Below are 17526 nucleotides of genomic sequence, written 5' to 3' on the forward strand. Positions count from 1 at the left end.
CATCAATCAGTGTCAGCAACTGTGCAAGTGTGTAAGAGTGTATCAGATTCTATTCATATGATTATACAGTTTGATTTTTCTAATCATCGATCAGTGTCAGCAACAGTGTGTGTGTGTAAGTGTATCAGATTCTATTCATATATGTAGTTTGATTTTCGAATTATCGATCAGTATCAGCAACTGTGTAAATGTGTATGTAGGTGTATCAGATTTTATTCGTATATACTGTTCGATTTCCCAGTCTTCGATCAGTGTCAGCAGCTGTGTAAGTGTGTATAAGTGTATCAGATTCTATTCATAATTACTGTTCGATTTTATTTTCCAATCATTGATCAGTGTCACCAACTGTGTAAGTGTGTGTAGGTGTATCAGATTCTAGTCACATATACAGTTCGATTTTCTAATCATCGATTGGTGTGAGCAACATTGTAAGTGTGTGTAGGTGTATCAGATTCTAGTCACATATACAGTTCGATTTTCCTATCTTCAGTCAGTTTCAGCAGCAGTGTAAGTGTGTGTAAGTATATCATATTCTATTAATATAATTATACAGTTTGATTTTCCAGTCATCAGTATCAGTATCAGTAGCTCAAGGAGGCGTCACTGCGTTCGGTCAAATCCATATACGCTACACCACATCTGCCAAGCAGATGCCTGACCAGCAGCGTAACCCAACGCGCTTAGTCAGGCATTGAGAGAAAAAAATAAATAAATAAAAAGGTGTGTATCATTTTCTATTCATCTAATCATCGATCATTGTCAACAAGTGGACTGATAAGTGTATGAATACGTTCACACCACACCATCGATCACCGCCTCCAAACTGACGACATATGACAGACAGAACTGTGACGGGTCGTCTTCAGGGAATATGTTTCGATGATGATGACGACGATGGTGATCGTGATAGAATCCAAATCGGCAGTCACGTAGCATTTGTGTTATTATTGGTCGCGCAGGATTCACACGTGACAAACAAACAAAACTTTTAAACAAAGAATAAGGACGAGGAGTTGAAGAGAACAAGAACAATAAAAACAATAAGAAATAGAAGAAGAAGCAGGAGAAGAAGAAGAAGACGACTGTTGCATTCTGAGACATCAGACTCTGTTTCAAAAGAGAAATGCCCACGCAGACATGACAAAAAAGATGCCCTGCTGACCAGGAAGGAGAATAAATAGAAGAAGAAGCAGGAGAAGGAGAAAACGATTCCACTGCATTCTGAGACATCAGACTCTGTATAAAAAGAGAAGTGTCCACGCAGACATGACCATCATATCTGCCCAGCTCACTAGGAAGGAGAAGTCTCGTTAAACGTTCACCTAAATGTGTGCATCAGATTGGCGAGCTGCAAGCACTCCAGACACAGATTCATGAAACAGATGACAGACTGCTCCTGATTCTCCACTTTCTATGTCAGTGTAGAGAGAGACACACAGTGAGAGAGGTTGAGAGAAAAGAAGAGAGACAGAACTTGGAAGTCAGCATGGCGACGGCTCATCTCCCAGCCCATGTCGGTCTGGGGACACCCTCTGTCCCCCATCCCAGTATTGGAACACCAACTTTCGGACCAGCACAAGCCGCGGGGACGCCCACTTTGGGATCACCTCAGGTTGGGACACCTGTTTTCGGAACCTCTTATACCGGGACGCCAACTTTCGGACATTCACATGCGGTGGTAGCATCATCCCCTGGAGGAGGAGGGACGTCCAGTATGGGTATGGCCGGTATGGGTACGCCCACTTTGGCCTCGTCCAGCATCCAGCACGTGGTTCAGCCAGTGATCTGTTCCCACCCGACCTACAGGGGTCCTGTGCTGCAGAGTCTGTGAGTGTGTGTGTGGGTCTGTTTGTGTCTGTGTCTCTGTGTGTGTCTGTGTGTGTGTTTGTGTCTGTGAGTGTGTGTGTGTGTCTGTTTGTGTGTGTGTGTGTGTGTGTGTCTGTGTGTGTGTGTGTGTGCGCGCGCGCGTGTGTGTGTATGTGTTCGTTTGTTTGTTTCTCTGTGTGTGGGTATGTGTTTGCATGTATGACTGACTGATTGTACACAAACACACACACACACACACACACACACACACACACACACACACGCACACACACACACATACATACATACATACATATATACATACATAAGAGAGAGAGAGTGTGTGTGTGTGTTTGATTTTTTATTTAGTCGGGCTGTCTTCTGCAATCGGCTGGACTGTCACGGCTCGTGGCATTCATTTGTGCGTGTGTTCGTCTCCCTTCCCCTCCTCTACCCTTCCCCTCTCCCTTCACCTCCTCTCCTTTCCCCTCTCCCTTTCTCCCTCCTCTCTCCACCTTTTTGCTCTATCGTTCTCTTGTGTGCTCAGTTCTGTTCCGAACTGAAGCACGTGAATCTGTTGTGATGTGTGTCTGACATGTCCTTAGTCCTTCTCGCTCTGAACTCTTGAGATGAGTTCGGAGTTAACATCGTTTAGAAGGAAAGGTTTTGCTTTGCCTTTGGTGCCGAGCTTTGGAAGGAGAAGGGTCGCCGATCCAGCAAGCGAGCTGTTGGGTGCCCTCTTGGACAGTCGTGGGGTTCGATTTTTGTGTGACCCCCTTCTGCCTCTGTGTGGGTCTGTGTTCTGTGTTCTCTCCTGGGCCAGTGGTGTGCCTGATTCCTGGTGACAGATTTGTTCCCTGTGATTTATTCCTGTGGGTTCCCCGTGACTGCCACCCCGACGGGACTCCAGGATTCGCCTTTTCAGTGATCATCATTCCACTTCATCCCTGTCCGTTCCAAACTCCCTCACTTCCACTCCTTTCCCCGAGCCCCATATTTTCCATCGTCCTCACCCACAATCCCTCATCCCGTTCCACCCTCTCCGATTCTGCAGGCGTACGACTAAAGGCAGTTCAGTGACGCTGGCCTTCAACGGGCGAGTTTGAGTTTGGTTAAAGTGAACTGACATTCGTTTTCGTGTAGATCTGTGCTGCCGTTACTAGAGCTTACTGTGTCGTGGTCATGCTACTATGGTGTAACTAAAGAGTGTTGCTGTAGTTAAGTGTTTAAATTTGTGTGTCTGGACCAGGATATTCAAAGTGCACAACAGTTAACTCTTTCCATACGAACGGCGAAAGAGACGACGTTAACAGCGTTTCACCCCAATTACCACCATCAAAATATTGCAAGCGGAAGGCTCTTATACTGAAGACGTGAATGTTGACAAAGAAATCCACAATTCTGACGACGGAAGCTAAAGGTTGGGTCATTCAGACACCCACTGGACATCCGAGGGGTCTGTGTAGAGGAGAAGAGAGGACTGGCCGTACTGAGTGAGTTAAGAATTGAGCTGAATTATCTATGTCTCTGTGTTTTGTGTTGTCGGGGTGTTAGTTAGTCTGGGAAGGTGCGGGGGGTTCATGGGCAACCCGTTATGGGTTGTGACAGGCGTCACAGTAAGTAATGGGGCAAAATGTCCCTTTGGTCTTTCCTGCCATTGATATTGACATGAGCTTACAGTTTGCCCAACAGCACAGTAACATCTGTATGATCAGTGGTTTCTCCGCTGCAAAATGAATTCATTTACAACTTTGTATTTTGCGAAGGACTATAACTTTCAAACTAGGATGCAATGTTGCGCTAACTCTTAGTGCTGCAGGCTTGGGGGCGAGTTTGTTTGCCTTTGGGAACCATCCCAACGCTGAGTGTCCTAAAAGCTTCCTGGCTGAGAGAGTAGGGATATAACTTGGACAAGACACTCTCCACTATAATCAGTTCCTAGCCCAAATAGTCGGAACAGCATTTGCTTCTTCTGCTGTTCTGATTGTCATAGATGGACACTACTGACTATCACACACACACACACACACACACACACACACACACACACACACATATGAGAGAGATAATGTTGAGAAAGACTGAATGAGTGTTCTGAACAGTTGCAGTCTCTTCCATTTCGCAAGCGTCTGAAGTCGTCTTCGTCTTCTTCGTTCGAGGGCTGCAACTCTCATATACACTCGTATGTACATGTCACGGATCAGCCCAACCTTTCGTTGCTGCGGAAGTATAGGCGGAAGTGCGAGCGATTTAGTATGGCTCAGTGGCCGGTGAAAGTGGTGCTAGTTCCGATGGTTGGGAGTTCGAATCCCAGTTTCTCTAGATCATGTTTTCTGACATGTTCTTGGTTTGGTAAAAGCGTGTGTATGCACACTCGTTTTACCTGTGTAAGAGTTGTGCAGCACGTGCACACACCGCTCTGTAGGAGCGAGAGGGCTCTTGTCACATTGGCATGACTGCAACTGCAGTGCAGTGCGTGCAATGTGTGTTTTGGCCGGTTAGCGTGCCAAGTGCAGAACTCGCGCTCACCTGCCGTTTACCTGGCTGCAGCTGACTGTGATTAGGTGTGACTTGACTCTGAGACGTCAGAGAGCGCGGACCTTGTGGCAGAGGCCCGGAAGGCTGATGGAGAGGAATTCTTGGCCAGCCAGAACCTCTGCCTGATTTTTAGCAAGCCGGTGAGCAGAGGCTGCAGTGCCCGGCTGAAGGTCCCACCCAAGTCACCACCTTCGCCCATCACAAGCTGTCGTGAGGTAACCTTGTATCAGGCGGTAACTGTTTCGAGTGTCTTTAGTTGTCTTTTCCACTTTGGGGAGGTCTGTGGGTTGGACAGTGGCTGGGGTCACTTTATGAAACTGTTACGATTACCTGATATTACAGACTGTCGTGTAATGGTCCAGTGTTATAATTATCATTCCGTGAGTTACGGGTTTGAGTTTATATTAATACACTCGTGAGGAAGTGTGAGGGAATAGTATAATCTCCGTAATTTGTTCGACAGAGTGTACGTTGGATATGTAAAGCTTACAAGCTGATGTTAGTATCGGGAATGTGAGGAAGACGTTGGGGGAAATACTGTGTTTCGATAGGTTCTTAAACCTGCGTAAGTGGCCGCTGTTAGCAGCGTGTCAGAAGATAGTGTTTTCCGTGTAAGCTATTGTGGCAATAATAGGTTACTGAGTTCTCTCCCTGTATGGACCGAGCACTGGAAGAGTTTGTGTATTGATTTGTTCACTTTAATTGCTCTGCTTGTGATCCGAATGGCTTTGGCAGCCATGTGCTGACGCTATCATAATTTTTCCTTTTTGAATGTTCTGTTCCAACATGTCTGCTTGTGCAAGGGAGGTTACCTTGATTGGGCCTTCGATTCTGGCAGCGTAGCGCTGTGGGAGCGTGCTTCAGGATGCGCGGCACAAGGTTTGGGGTTCGAGTCTTGGGTTGACCTGTGCCACCGTATAAGTAGGGCGACGGCCGGTACCCTGGCAGGTTCCGGACCCCTCACTTCCAGGCATGCATGTTGTCGTGCGAGTGGTTGTTCATTATTTTGCCTTAGAGTGCTTGTTGGATGAATGAGAGCACAACCTGTGGCTTCTTAGGTCGCCCAACGCGCATAGGGTTATGCGGTTATGGACTGGTACTGACAGGGGGTTATCCCCGTCCCCAGCTTGCTTGTTTGTACCGCAGCCTGCCCTGCTTGCCGCGACCTCCCGGACTCATCTGGTGGGGTGCTCTGTGGGTGAGCTGGACGTCGAGGGAGAGATTGTAGTTAGCGTTCGACTCTCAGCCTGGAGCAGGGATTTTTCAGTCCGTCAACGAGTGACAGATGAGTTAAATGAACGTTGCCGCTTGTGCAGTGAATGTGCAAGTGTGTATGTGTTTGGTTCGTTTTTCTTTCGTTTCATGATTTTGTCCCGGTGGGGGTTAAAGGTGGGTTAAGGAGGGGTGGTTTGGAGTTAGGTGGGGGCGAGGGTTTGGGCTTGGGGATAGCTTAGGAAGTAGGTCCTGTACCCATATGTGTGTGATTGTGTGAATAAAAGTTGTAAAATCGTACACGGATTTCTGCGTCCTTCTTGGGAGTGTGTGTTGCGCGGTGTCGACCCTAAAAGTCCACGTCTCCTGACTTTTGGGCTTGCCCAGATTTCTGGAGTGTGTGACAGTACACAAGTGGGCTTTTACGTGTATGACCGTTTTTACCCCCGCCATGTAGGCAGCCATACTCCGTTTTTGGGGATGTGCGTGCTGGGTATGTTCTTGTTTCCATAACGCACCGACCGCTGACATAGACTACAGGATCTTTAACGTGCGTATTTGCACTTCTGCGTGCGTATACACACGAAGGGGGTTCAGGCACAAGCAGATCTGCACATATGTTGACGTGGGAGATCGAAAAATCTCCACCCTTTACACACCAGGCGCCGTTACCGAGATTCGAACTCAGGACCCTCAGATTGAAAGTCCGTCGCTTTAACCACTCGGCTATGGTAACTAAGTACACACTGTATAATTATACCAATGTTGTCCCCAGCGTGGCCACCAGCAAACCCAGGACCCCCCAGGACTCGGCAAAGTCCGGAGCGCTGCCCTCGGAGAGTCCCGAGGAGCCTGACAAGTGCTCCACCCCCTACCGCCTCCCCCGCCTCACCCCCACCCGCATCGAGGACAGCCCCCTCCCCCCGCCCCCAGACACTGCACCCTCCGCTGCTGTTGCTGTGGAGGACAAGGTGTGGGGGCGGTTTGGGTATGAGGATCAAGTCAGGTAAGAGAGTGAGGGGGTGGAGAGAGGGAGAGAGGGCGGTAGAGAGAGAGGGAGAGAGAGAGAAGAGCGAGAGAGAGACAGAGATAGACAGACACAGACAAAATGGAGAGAGAGAGAAGCCACTTTGCCTCTTGGATCTCTGAGTGATTTCTTGAGTGAGAGAGAGAGAGGACACTGTGTGTGTTTGTGTGTGCATGTGTGTGTGTGTGCATGTGTGTGTGTGTGTGAATATGTGTGTGTGTATGTGTTGGTGTATGTGCCTGTCTGTGTGTATGCGTATGTGTGTGTGCATGCCATGTGTGTGTACGTGTGTGTGTGTCTGTGTAGGGGTGTGTGTGTGTGTGTGTGCGTTTGTGTATGTCTGTGTGTGTGTGTGTATGTATATATATATGTGTGTGTGTGTGTAGATAGATAGTTGTGTGTGTATGCCTGTGTGTGTCTGTGTGTTCTCGCACAAACACCTGTTGTTGTGTTAACCAACACACACAGAATGCCAGAGCTGGGCCCCAGTATCCACAAAGCCCTGACCAGCACCTCCTCCCACCACCACCCGCTGACCCCAGGGGGAGGGGGAGGAGGGGCCAAGGGTTCCCCGGGGGGAGCTCCCCCAGGCGTGGGTTCCCGGACGGTGGCGGCAGCCCAGCTGTACCGTCAGGTACGTCAGGATGTTGTCGTGGTTTTGTTTGTTTTGCTGGTTGGTTGGTTGTTTTTTTTTGTTTTTTTCTTTTTAATTCTGAAGCTGCATCCTTAAACTGGATGGGTTGATGGATGTGTGTGTGTGTGTGTGTGTGTGTGTGTGTGTGTGTGTGTGTGAGAGAGAGAGAGAGAGAGAGAGAGAGAGAGAGAGGAGAGTGTATGTACGTGCGCGAGTGTATTTGTGTGTCTGAGTGCCTGTGTGTGTGTGTGTTTCGCGCGAGTGTGTATGTCTGTGAGTGTGTCCAGGGTGTTTGATGTACTGTTGAGAGTTTCTCTTCTCTGATGACTGTGCGCTTGCTGCACACACCCATGAGGACATGCAGTTCATTATGGACAGGTTCTCAACCTCCTGCAGGCGCTTTGGACTCACCATCAGCCTCAGCAAGACCGAGTTCATGTACCAACCAGCTAGCTCACAGAACGCCAGTGCCTCTCCCCCCCCCCCCTACTCTCTCCTGCTCCCCCCCCCCCGACCCCCCCCCCCCCTCGCTCCCCCTCGTCCCCCCCCCCCCCCCCCCCCGCTCCCAACCTGCAATAAAGATCGACGATGACACTGAGATCAAGTCAGTCAAGTTTTGCTACCTGGGCGGCACCCAATGTAGCAACGGAGCCCTTGATGCAGAAGTGACCGCTGCGCATCGCCCCAAGGCCAGCTCCGCCTTTGGCAGACTCAACAAAAGGCTGTGGAACAACAAAGGCATCGGGCTCAGAACCAAAATTAAAACTTACAGAGCTGTTGTGCTGACCACCTTGTTGTACTGCTGTGAAACATGGTCGACGTATCGCCGTATCGCCGTCACATTCAACTTGAATGAGCAGTTTCACTAGAGATGCCTACAAAAGATCCTCGGCATAAAGTGGCAAGACAGGGTCTCCAACCTCCAGGTCCTAGAGAGGAGCGGCCTGCCCAGCATCGAAAGCCTGCTGATCCAGTGCCAGCTACGCTGGACAGGACATGTTGTCCGCATGACAGTCAGCAGGATCCCGAACATTCTTTTGTATGGCCAGCTGAAGGAAGGCCACCGCGAACTGAAGACCCTGCAAGCGCTTCAAGGACACCTTGAAGACAAACTTCAAAGCCTGTGACATAGACATCGCTTCCAGGGAAACTGATGCCCTTGACCGCTCTCGCTGGAGGATGCTGTGCTCTAGTGGCATAAAGACGTTTGAAAACAAGAGAACGCTAGCCATTAAGGAGAAGCGTGAGCGAAGGAAGCAGGGCTCAACTTCTGGAGACGTTTTCCCTTGCAACACTTGTGGGAAATGCTGCACATCCAGAATCGGCCTCTTCTCCCATATGAGGACACACACAGACAGATAAGCCTGCCTGCCTACTCATCCGTCGGTCCGACGGGAGACTCCATCATCATCGTATGTGTGTAAAATGCTAATCCTTTTAGTCTATTGTACAAGAATGTGTTCATCCTTGATTGGTTGTTTGTACTGCAACATGTGTGGTGTATGTCCAGTATTATATCTCCTGTGTACACGCTGTAATTATGGTGCCTTTGCACGTACCTGTTGGTTTTTTTGTTTGTTTTTTTCTAGGAGCATGTGCGTTTGTGTTCGCAATGTGGGTTAAGATACGCCATGTTATTCAGTCTAATATCTATCTACATAGTATCCTATGCTTGTGATTGTTCTCTCCATACGCACTATCAGAGCGCCATGATCGTGCCGAAGTTCCGGAACGCGGCCATCATCCCTAGTGTCACGCCTGGCGTCATCCGTGATGTAGAGGACCATGACGTCAGAGTGTACAGAAGGTGAGACCTCTCCCCACCCTTCGCACCCCCATTCCTCCGACAAAATTGCAACAATGTACGCATGTGTTATGAATAATACCCATAAACCACAGTCTGTCATTATGAACTGGTTGAAATCATTATTATTATTATTATTATTATGCCATGAAAATCCCAGTCTACCATTTATTTCTTCTTCGTTCGTGGGCTGCGACCCCCACGTTCATTTGTATACACAAGTGGGCTTCTACGTGTATGACCATGTTTACCCCCCGCCATGTAGGCAGTCAAATTCCATTTTCAAGGGATTGGGGAATGCATGCTGGGAATGTCCTTGTTTCCACAACCCACCGAACACTGACTTGGGTAACGTGGTGTTTAGTGTGCGTATTGATTTTAATCATCTGCATGCGTGTACACACGAAGACGGTTTAGGCACTACCAGGTCTGCGCATGTGTTGACCTGGAAGATCAGAAAAATCTCCACCCTTTACCCACAAGGCGCCGTTGACCGGGAATCGAACCCGGGACCCTCGGGTTGTAATACATTGTTAAAGCATGATACTTTTCCGCCGTTAGGCGGAAAATCGCCGTGGTTCATTACAAATCAGCCGTTCAAAATATCGATCCGCCGCCAGTGAAGATGATTCCGCCGCACGAAACTTTGATTTCCGCGGAGCGACACATTTCAATAAATTCTGGAAGGCGGGGGTCATTTTTGGCTCTGCACCGGTTTCCAATCAATGATTATCATAGTAGGCCTATCCCAGAATTCACTTCCGCTTCGCGGGAAGTCTCGTTTGTTGACCGGCTTACTCTAGGCTACAGCGACGTAGATCTAGGCTACAGTGAACGACTCACACAAATTGTCAATGCCAAGGCCTGTTTTCATTGAACGGACAGCTAAAACATCTTTTGATCGAGATTCAAAGAACAAATGGAGATGGGAATGGGTGGACAAAACTGTTGAAGATGAGCGAGTTGGCGAGGTGATACGGAAGATCGAGAAAGATGGCTATGCGTACTGCACTGTGTGCGACAGCGAAATCAAATATTCCAGTCGAGGGTTCGTCACTATTCGCGAACATTTGACTCGACCTACACACCAGGAAATATTTGCTGCCTGCAGGAATGCATCACGCCTTCCAGGTAATGCCTATTTATTCATTTTTAAATAGAAATATTCAATTATTGGTGGGTTACAGTGTTTTTGATCTGGGGGAAGGGGAGAAGTTGGCCGGCACACACGCACACACACACACATAGATTCAACTAGCAAACAGTACACACGTGCACTTAAATATCCATACACACACAAAGGCACCAACTCGCAACTCTTACACACTCAGTGTCTTTTGTACATGAATTTGATATGTTTACATAACGAGACTCACACACAAACCTACACTTGCACATAATCACACACACATACACACGCACACACACACGCACACACACTTTCTCTCTCTCACTCTCTTCCCCCCCCCTCCCATACACGCACACACATACACTCACACATTCACACACACACACACACTTTTTTTTGTTGTTTTTGTTTTGTTTCCACTTTTAGTGGAAAGACATAAAACTGAAGTGAACACACACACGCACACACACACACAGTCCTCCAACAATTTAAGACAAACAGCACACATCAGTTTGTGTGGCAGATAAAAGGGAACCTAATAGATCTTTCACAGCAAAAGCCCTCAACAACAGAACAATTTACTGTGGGTTCACAAAAAAATTTATCACAGTTAAACCATTCCATTGTGCACACTGTACAAACACAGATTCAGCAATAGTTTTAGTGTTAAAAGTGGTTGTGCATTCAAAACGGCTCATATATCTTATTTGATTGTAAACGCATGGGGCATTCATTTATATATTAAATTAATAACAACAACAACAATAAGAAGACTGTTAGGCAAATACAGTCAACACTGGCGAAAAAATTTCGCACCTTCACAAAAGATGGGAAAGAAAGAAAAGAAAAAATCATCAACAAGCTGTTTTACAAAAGATCTGAGACCCTTCTCATTTTGCAGTTCTACATATCAGTGTTACCGCCCTTGAATTCCTATGTGAAGCTGTTCCAAGCACAAGAACCAGTGACACACATGCTTCACAAAAAACAGGAAGAGCTGCTCAAGAGAATTCTGGAGAAAATAGTGAAACCGGAAGCCTTCTTTGTAGAGGAGCAGAAGACCACATCAAGATGCATTTCTGAGACACAACAACTCCGCAGACCAGCTGAGCTGAAGACAATCCTAGTGACTGAAAATGCAATGCCAGTTTCTAGCATAAGTATAGGAGTGGCTACAAGAGCATTGTGCCAAACTACAAGTCCAGCTATCAGAAAAGAGTTCCTTCAGAAAGCAGCTGCATCCCTGATTACTCTAGCACAGTACTTGCAACAGAAGCTTCCTCTTGACAACAAAGTCTTGCAGACTTGTAAGGCCCTAGACCCCAGTGTCAGAACACTTGTCAGCTACTGGGAATGCCCTGTGCCACCATCCTGACTTTCTGCCATCACAGGTGCAGTGTGATGACTTCATCACTGAAGTTCGAGCCTACAACAGTGACACTGACCTGCCCCTACAAACATCAGACCCAGTCACCAAATGGTGGATTGACCTTGAGGACAAATACCCTCTTCTCTCGAAGGCTGCCAGGACTTTGCTGACATGCTTTCACAGTGCACTTGTGGAGGCAAACTTCAGTACAATGGGTGACTTGCTGGATTCTCACTGCAGCAGAACTAGCATGGAGTTATATTCTGCATATCAGAGTGTTAAATGCTATATGGCTACCAGGAAAGTTTCGGCAGTTGAGATGTTTGGTAGGGATGACCCAATCTCGCAGGCACCAGACAAAGACGTGGTCTTGGCCATGAGAGCAGCAAGGTCTGAGGATAAAGCTGACCTCCAAGACAAAAAAGCAGCAGCAGAGGAGAAGCGAGAAATGTTGGGAGCCCCTGCTACTCCATCGCAAATGGAAACGAAGGTGTCTGTGAAGTCACAGTTGACATCAGAGGACTCTAAGAACAAAGATAGCCGTTGCAAGGATTCCTCAGAAAAACTACAGCAAAAGCAGAAAAGGCCACAGTCACGGTTCAAGAGTCTGGCTGTGAGAGTGGAGAAAAAAATGCTTGAACAGTATCCAGTTCCATTCAGTTCTCAGAAACTCAAACACTATCTAGCTGACCAGGAATCTGAAGAACTTCTGCCAGACGATGCACCAGGTTTGGTGCCCATTCAAATTTATGGAGATGGAAACTGCCTCCCCCGATGCGCATCACTGCTAGCAACAGGAGTCCAAGAACATCACTTTCAAATGCGCCTCAGAATTGCTGTTGAACTGACTGCGCATGAAGACTTCTACCTCACAGAAGAAAATTTGAGATCAACTGCTTCACCCGCAGATCATCTTAAAACATATGCTTTGTTCTCAGACCAGTATACATCAACAGAACTGACTTCAGAGGCTGTTCGCAGTACTTTTAGAAAAGAGGTGCTGCACATTCTCACTCCAGGAACATACATGGGGATCTGGCAACTACATGCTGTTGCTAGTGTCTTGCAAAGACCGATTTTTTCTATTTATCCTTCCTATGGAGGACACAATGTACGACAGTACCTCCACAGAATCATTTCACCAAGAGTGAGCAGTCATTCCAAGGAGTCGGATTTGCCTGGCATCATGTGGACAAGAACGGATGGAAAGAGTTTGCCAGAAAGTGCTTGGACACCAAACCATTTTGTTGTCTGTCTCTCTGGCAGTAAGTCCCGAAGCTCTGCACAACCTGGTCCAGACTCTCCACAGTCCATTGCCAAGGATTCTGCATGCAATAGCAGCCAGGCCTCGGGACAGAAAAAGGAAGGCATCAGCAGATATCCGAGCCTTCTTCTCAAAGAAATCTTGAGTGTCCTGTACGTGCATATGCCTCCTCCATGTTCCTGCAAAACCCCTGTTTTACAACTACATCCAGAGTAAAACTAAAAGTTTTCCTGTTTCTGGGACAGACCTGTTTGGATGACTTAACTTTGCTGAATGACATTTTGCTGTTGGATAAATTTACCTGTGGATTGGTGGTCCGGTAAGGCTATAATTCATGCATGATCATTTATTATCATACTAACAGCGTTTCTTTGTAATGTTCTGTGTGCTTTTCTCACACCCAGTTTGCCCCTTACAGTAACAATACTAATTTTTCCAGGTAAATTCTAACACATGGAATGGGCTTGCCAGGATTGCTCCAACTGAGTTTTTAGTGTCTATATAGACTATATATATACTAATCAATAGACACTAAAAAGTCAGTTGGAGCAACCCTTGCAAGCCCATTCCATGTGTTTTGTTGTTATGTGTTCTTACTCTGATTTTATATATATATATGGCTAATTCGTGTTCAAAATGTCAAATTTCCCCGGAGGAGCATGCCCCCGGATCCCCCCCTCCCCACCCTTTTTTTTTTGGGTGGGGTGGGGGGGGATTGTACCATGTTAAGCCTCGTTCTAAAGATGGGGGGGGGGGGGAGTAAACAGTTACACTAATTGAGAAAATCCATGTCTGTATTAATTAGTCTTTTATTTTTGACACTGTTGTGGGTTCAGTCCACAGAAAAAAAAATCTTTTTTTTTTTTTTTTCCAATTTCAGCTGCATTTTTTGTTGTCTGATTTTCCTCTTTTTTTTTCCTGCCTTGGTGGCATGCCTGATTGTTATTGATATGGATACTTATATAGCGCCTAGCCTCGGCTGGAGACCAAGCTCTGAGCCCTTTACAAACACGGGGTCATTTATACAACAGGCTGCCTTCCTGGGTAAAGCCGACTGACGGCTGCCAATGGGCGCTCATCATTCGTTTCCTGTCATTCAGTCACAGGTTTCAGGCACGCATGCATGCACACTCAAACAAACTTGTAATATTTTACGTGTATAAACCGGTTTTGTTTTGTTTTTCATTTACCCCGCCATGTAGGCGGGGGTGTGCATGCTGGGTATGTTCTTGTTTCCATAACCCACTGAACGCTGACATGGAATAAAGGATCTTTAACATGCGTATTTGCTCTTCTGCGTGCGTATACACACGAAGGGGGTTCAGGCACTGGCAGGTCTGCACATGTGCTGACTTGGGAGATCGGGAAACAAAAAATCTCCACCCTTCATCCACCAGGCGCCGTTACCGAGATTCGAACCCGGGACCCTCAGATTGAAAGTCCAATGCTTTAACCACTCGGCTATTGCGCCCGTCGGGAGCGCAAGACGCTGGCGGCGGTCTACCTAAAAATGCCCTTTGACACGTCAGCTGGGCTTATCACACACCCAAACATTCATACATGACTCTTGCAACAGACGGTGCACAGAGGGAGCAGGCCAACAAACTGGTGTCATACGATGAAATCAAGACAATCATCAAGGCACAGCAAGGAATAAAGTGGCGCCTCCAGCACCCCAAATATAACCCAGAAGACAGATACCATTTGCTGGAACGACGGGAACAGGTCAAGATCTTCCGCCTGAGGACTGGACACAACCGCCTGCTCCACCACATGCACACAAAATCTGGCACTGGACAGAGTGGAGAATGCCCTTGTGGTGAGGGACCAGTGACAACCGACCACATCCTTCAAGACTGTACGACGCTTGCAGCATCCAGGAGGAAGTACTGGCCAACACCGACAGCAGTGGAAGCCAAGCTGTACGGCACCCTGGAGGAGCTGCGACGGACGGCAGCCTTCATCTAGGACACCGGGCTGCTCATCTAACGGGAGGCGAACGAGGTAAGAAGGAAGAGGAAGAATACATGACTTTTTTTCTTTTCAGCTTGCTGGAGAAGGTCGGAGGCGGTGTGGTGGTATTTTCACAGCAGCATCATCAACATCAACATCAGCAGCAGCAGTGTCCAGCAGACCCCCGGACGGACTGCAGTGCCCTGAGCCCCGCCCCCCACACCCCGGACAGCCGCAGTCTGTCTCCGGCCAAGTCCATCCACTGGGCGCTGGGCAGCCACAGGCACCCGCTGTTTGACTACAAGGTTGGTCAGGGTAAGGGGGGGTGGGGTGGGGGGTTAAATTTGTTTCTGTTTGTTTATCTGTCTCTCTTTCTGTCTGTGTCTGTCTGTCTATCTGCCTCTCTGTCTCTGTCTGTCTCTGGGCGCTGGGCATCCACAGGCACCTGCTGTTAAACTACAAGGTTTGTCAGGGTTTAGAGATTTGTTCATCTGTCTGTCTTTCTCTCTGTCTGCCTGTCTGTTTCTCTCTCTCTCTCTCTCTCTCTCTCTCTCTCTCTCTCTCTCACACAATATTTGATGTAAAGGTACAGCCTGTTCTGTTGTATGGATCTGAAATTTGGGGTATGAATAGACTAGAGAATGTAGAAAAAATTCATTTATTAGCATGTAAGCGATTCTTGGGAGTGCCAGTGAAAACACCAAACAAAGTGGTTTATGGTGATCTTGGTAGATATCCGTTATTTATAAACTCGTTATTAAATGTTATAAGGTACTGGTTGAGAATACTACAGATGGATCAAAATAGATTGCCTTACATGGCTTATCAGATGTTGCTTGGATTAGATTTAAATGGAAAACAGTGTTGGACTTCTCAAGTTAGAGAAATATTATGTACAACAGGTTTTAATTTTGTGTGGTTGCAACAGGGTGTTGGTGATGTGAAAGGATTTCTTATTACTTTCAAGCAAAGACTTATAGATATCTTCATTCAAGAATGGTCGGGTACTATTAGTGATAGAGACAGATATTCATGCTACAGATCATTCAAAGTTGTATTTGAAAAAGAAAAATACATAACAAATGCTGATGAATATTGTTTCAGAGTGGCGTTGTCTCAGGCCCGATTTAATGTGCTTCCTTTAAATAACAATGTTAATAGGTACACTGAAAATGATGTTTTAAAGCATTGTCCTTTTTGCCAAGGTGAACTAGAAGATGAATACCATTTGTTGTTTGTTTGTTCTGTATATAATGATTTACGGACAAAATTTCTTCAAGACTGTTTAAACATGTCTCTTAGTTCACTTCTCCGATCAAACAACAAGCAGAGACATTTCCATGTATCAAAATTTATTTTCCATGCGATCAAAAAGGAGAAATCATATACTCAGACCTAATTAAGTAGAATTAATGTCAAGTCCATGAATATTTTGATATTGTGTCATCTGTTCAAGTGTTACAATACCCCTTCCCATGCCCCCACCCCCAGTCCCCTGGTTTTGAATTGTGGTCCATGAACAAAGTTCATTAAAACAATTTCGTTCTCTCACACACACACTCTTCTATCAGTAGGTAGTTTTAATATAATTGTATTGTATTGTATTGTATTTCTCTTTTTATCACAACAGATTTTTCTGTGTGAAATTCGGGCTGCTCTCCCCAGGGAGAGCGCGTCACTACATTACAGCGCCACCTTTTTTTTTTTTTTCCTGCATGCAGTTTTTATGTTTTTCCTATAGAAGTGGATTTTTCTACAGAATTTTGCCGGGAACAACCCTTTTGTTGCCGTGGGTTCTTTTACGTGCGCTAAGGGCATGCTGCACACGGGACCTCGGTTTATCGTCTCATCCGAATGACTGTATGCCAACATACTAGTGATATAATGATACATTTGTTTGTTGTTTTTTGTTGCTGCTTTTTTTTTTTTTTCTTTAATCCAATGATAATAATAAATACATGACTGCTGCCCTAGTGATGATAATGACGATGAAGCAGTAGTAGTAGTAAGAGGAGGAGGAGGGGGAGGAGATGATGATGGTGATGATGGAAAGTTCAAGGCTTTAAACCACTCGGCTGTGGCGCCCGTGATCAGTTGTTATTTATCTTTTTCTTCGTCGTCACTATCATCATTGGTGTCAGCATTTTTTTTTTCTTCATTTATTTTTTTTTTTATTCTGTCATTATTATTATCATCATTGTTATTCTTATCATTATTATAATTGATGTTGTTGTTATTCATTATTATTCAGTATTGGGTGGGTTGGGTTTTTTTCCATGTTTTTTCGTTAACTGGGCAGAATTGTAAACAGGTCTTAACCGTACCAGATTCTTTACCCAACCAATCAATCTTCTCCTTCCTATTAAAACAAACAAGCAAACAAAATTCTTCACACACCAAACGCAAGAACACACTGTACTAAAGCCAAGCCCCATGTGCCACCAGGGACGCAGCCGGAAGCAGGGCCCTTACTCCCGGGAGTTCACGGTACACTGCATGCCACCAGCCTCCTGGATGAGAATGAAGTGGGGCCGACAGCAAAGGCTGGCCGCTCATTGATGAGGGATGAGTGATAGCGTCAACCCCTCCCCTCTCCTCACTCCCCCGCCCCTACCCTCCCGCCCCCCCCAGGACCCAATCCCATCACACCCTCCCCCCTCCTCTTCTATCCTTCCATTTTTTTTTTTTTCCATCCCCAACCTTGTGATAGTCTTTCTTTCTTGGGAAGATTTACGTAATTTATGATGATTTCTTTTTTCAATATGTGTAAGCGTATGTGGTGTGTGTGCG

At 46.5% G+C, this 17526-nt stretch overlaps 1 protein-coding gene across 1 annotated transcript; it reads left to right on the top strand.

Moving 5' to 3' along the window:
• The first annotated feature begins 1452 nt into the window (after nucleotides 1–1452).
• LOC143292141 (uncharacterized) lies at nucleotides 1453–17319 on the top strand. The gene is made up of 6 exons (XM_076602328.1): nucleotides 1453–1827; nucleotides 6332–6562; nucleotides 7052–7217; nucleotides 8921–9024; nucleotides 14831–15041; nucleotides 17182–17319. Exons 1-6 carry the CDS (start codon nucleotides 1487–1489, stop codon nucleotides 17293–17295), a joined length of 1167 nt encoding a protein of 388 aa, XP_076458443.1. The 5' UTR covers nucleotides 1453–1486; the 3' UTR covers nucleotides 17296–17319.
• Nucleotides 17320–17526: the final 207 nt, after the last annotated feature.

Source organism: Babylonia areolata, chromosome 18 (genome assembly GCF_041734735.1).
Source record: "Babylonia areolata isolate BAREFJ2019XMU chromosome 18, ASM4173473v1, whole genome shotgun sequence".
In the NCBI taxonomy this organism is placed as follows: Eukaryota; Metazoa; Mollusca; class Gastropoda; order Neogastropoda; family Buccinidae; genus Babylonia; species Babylonia areolata.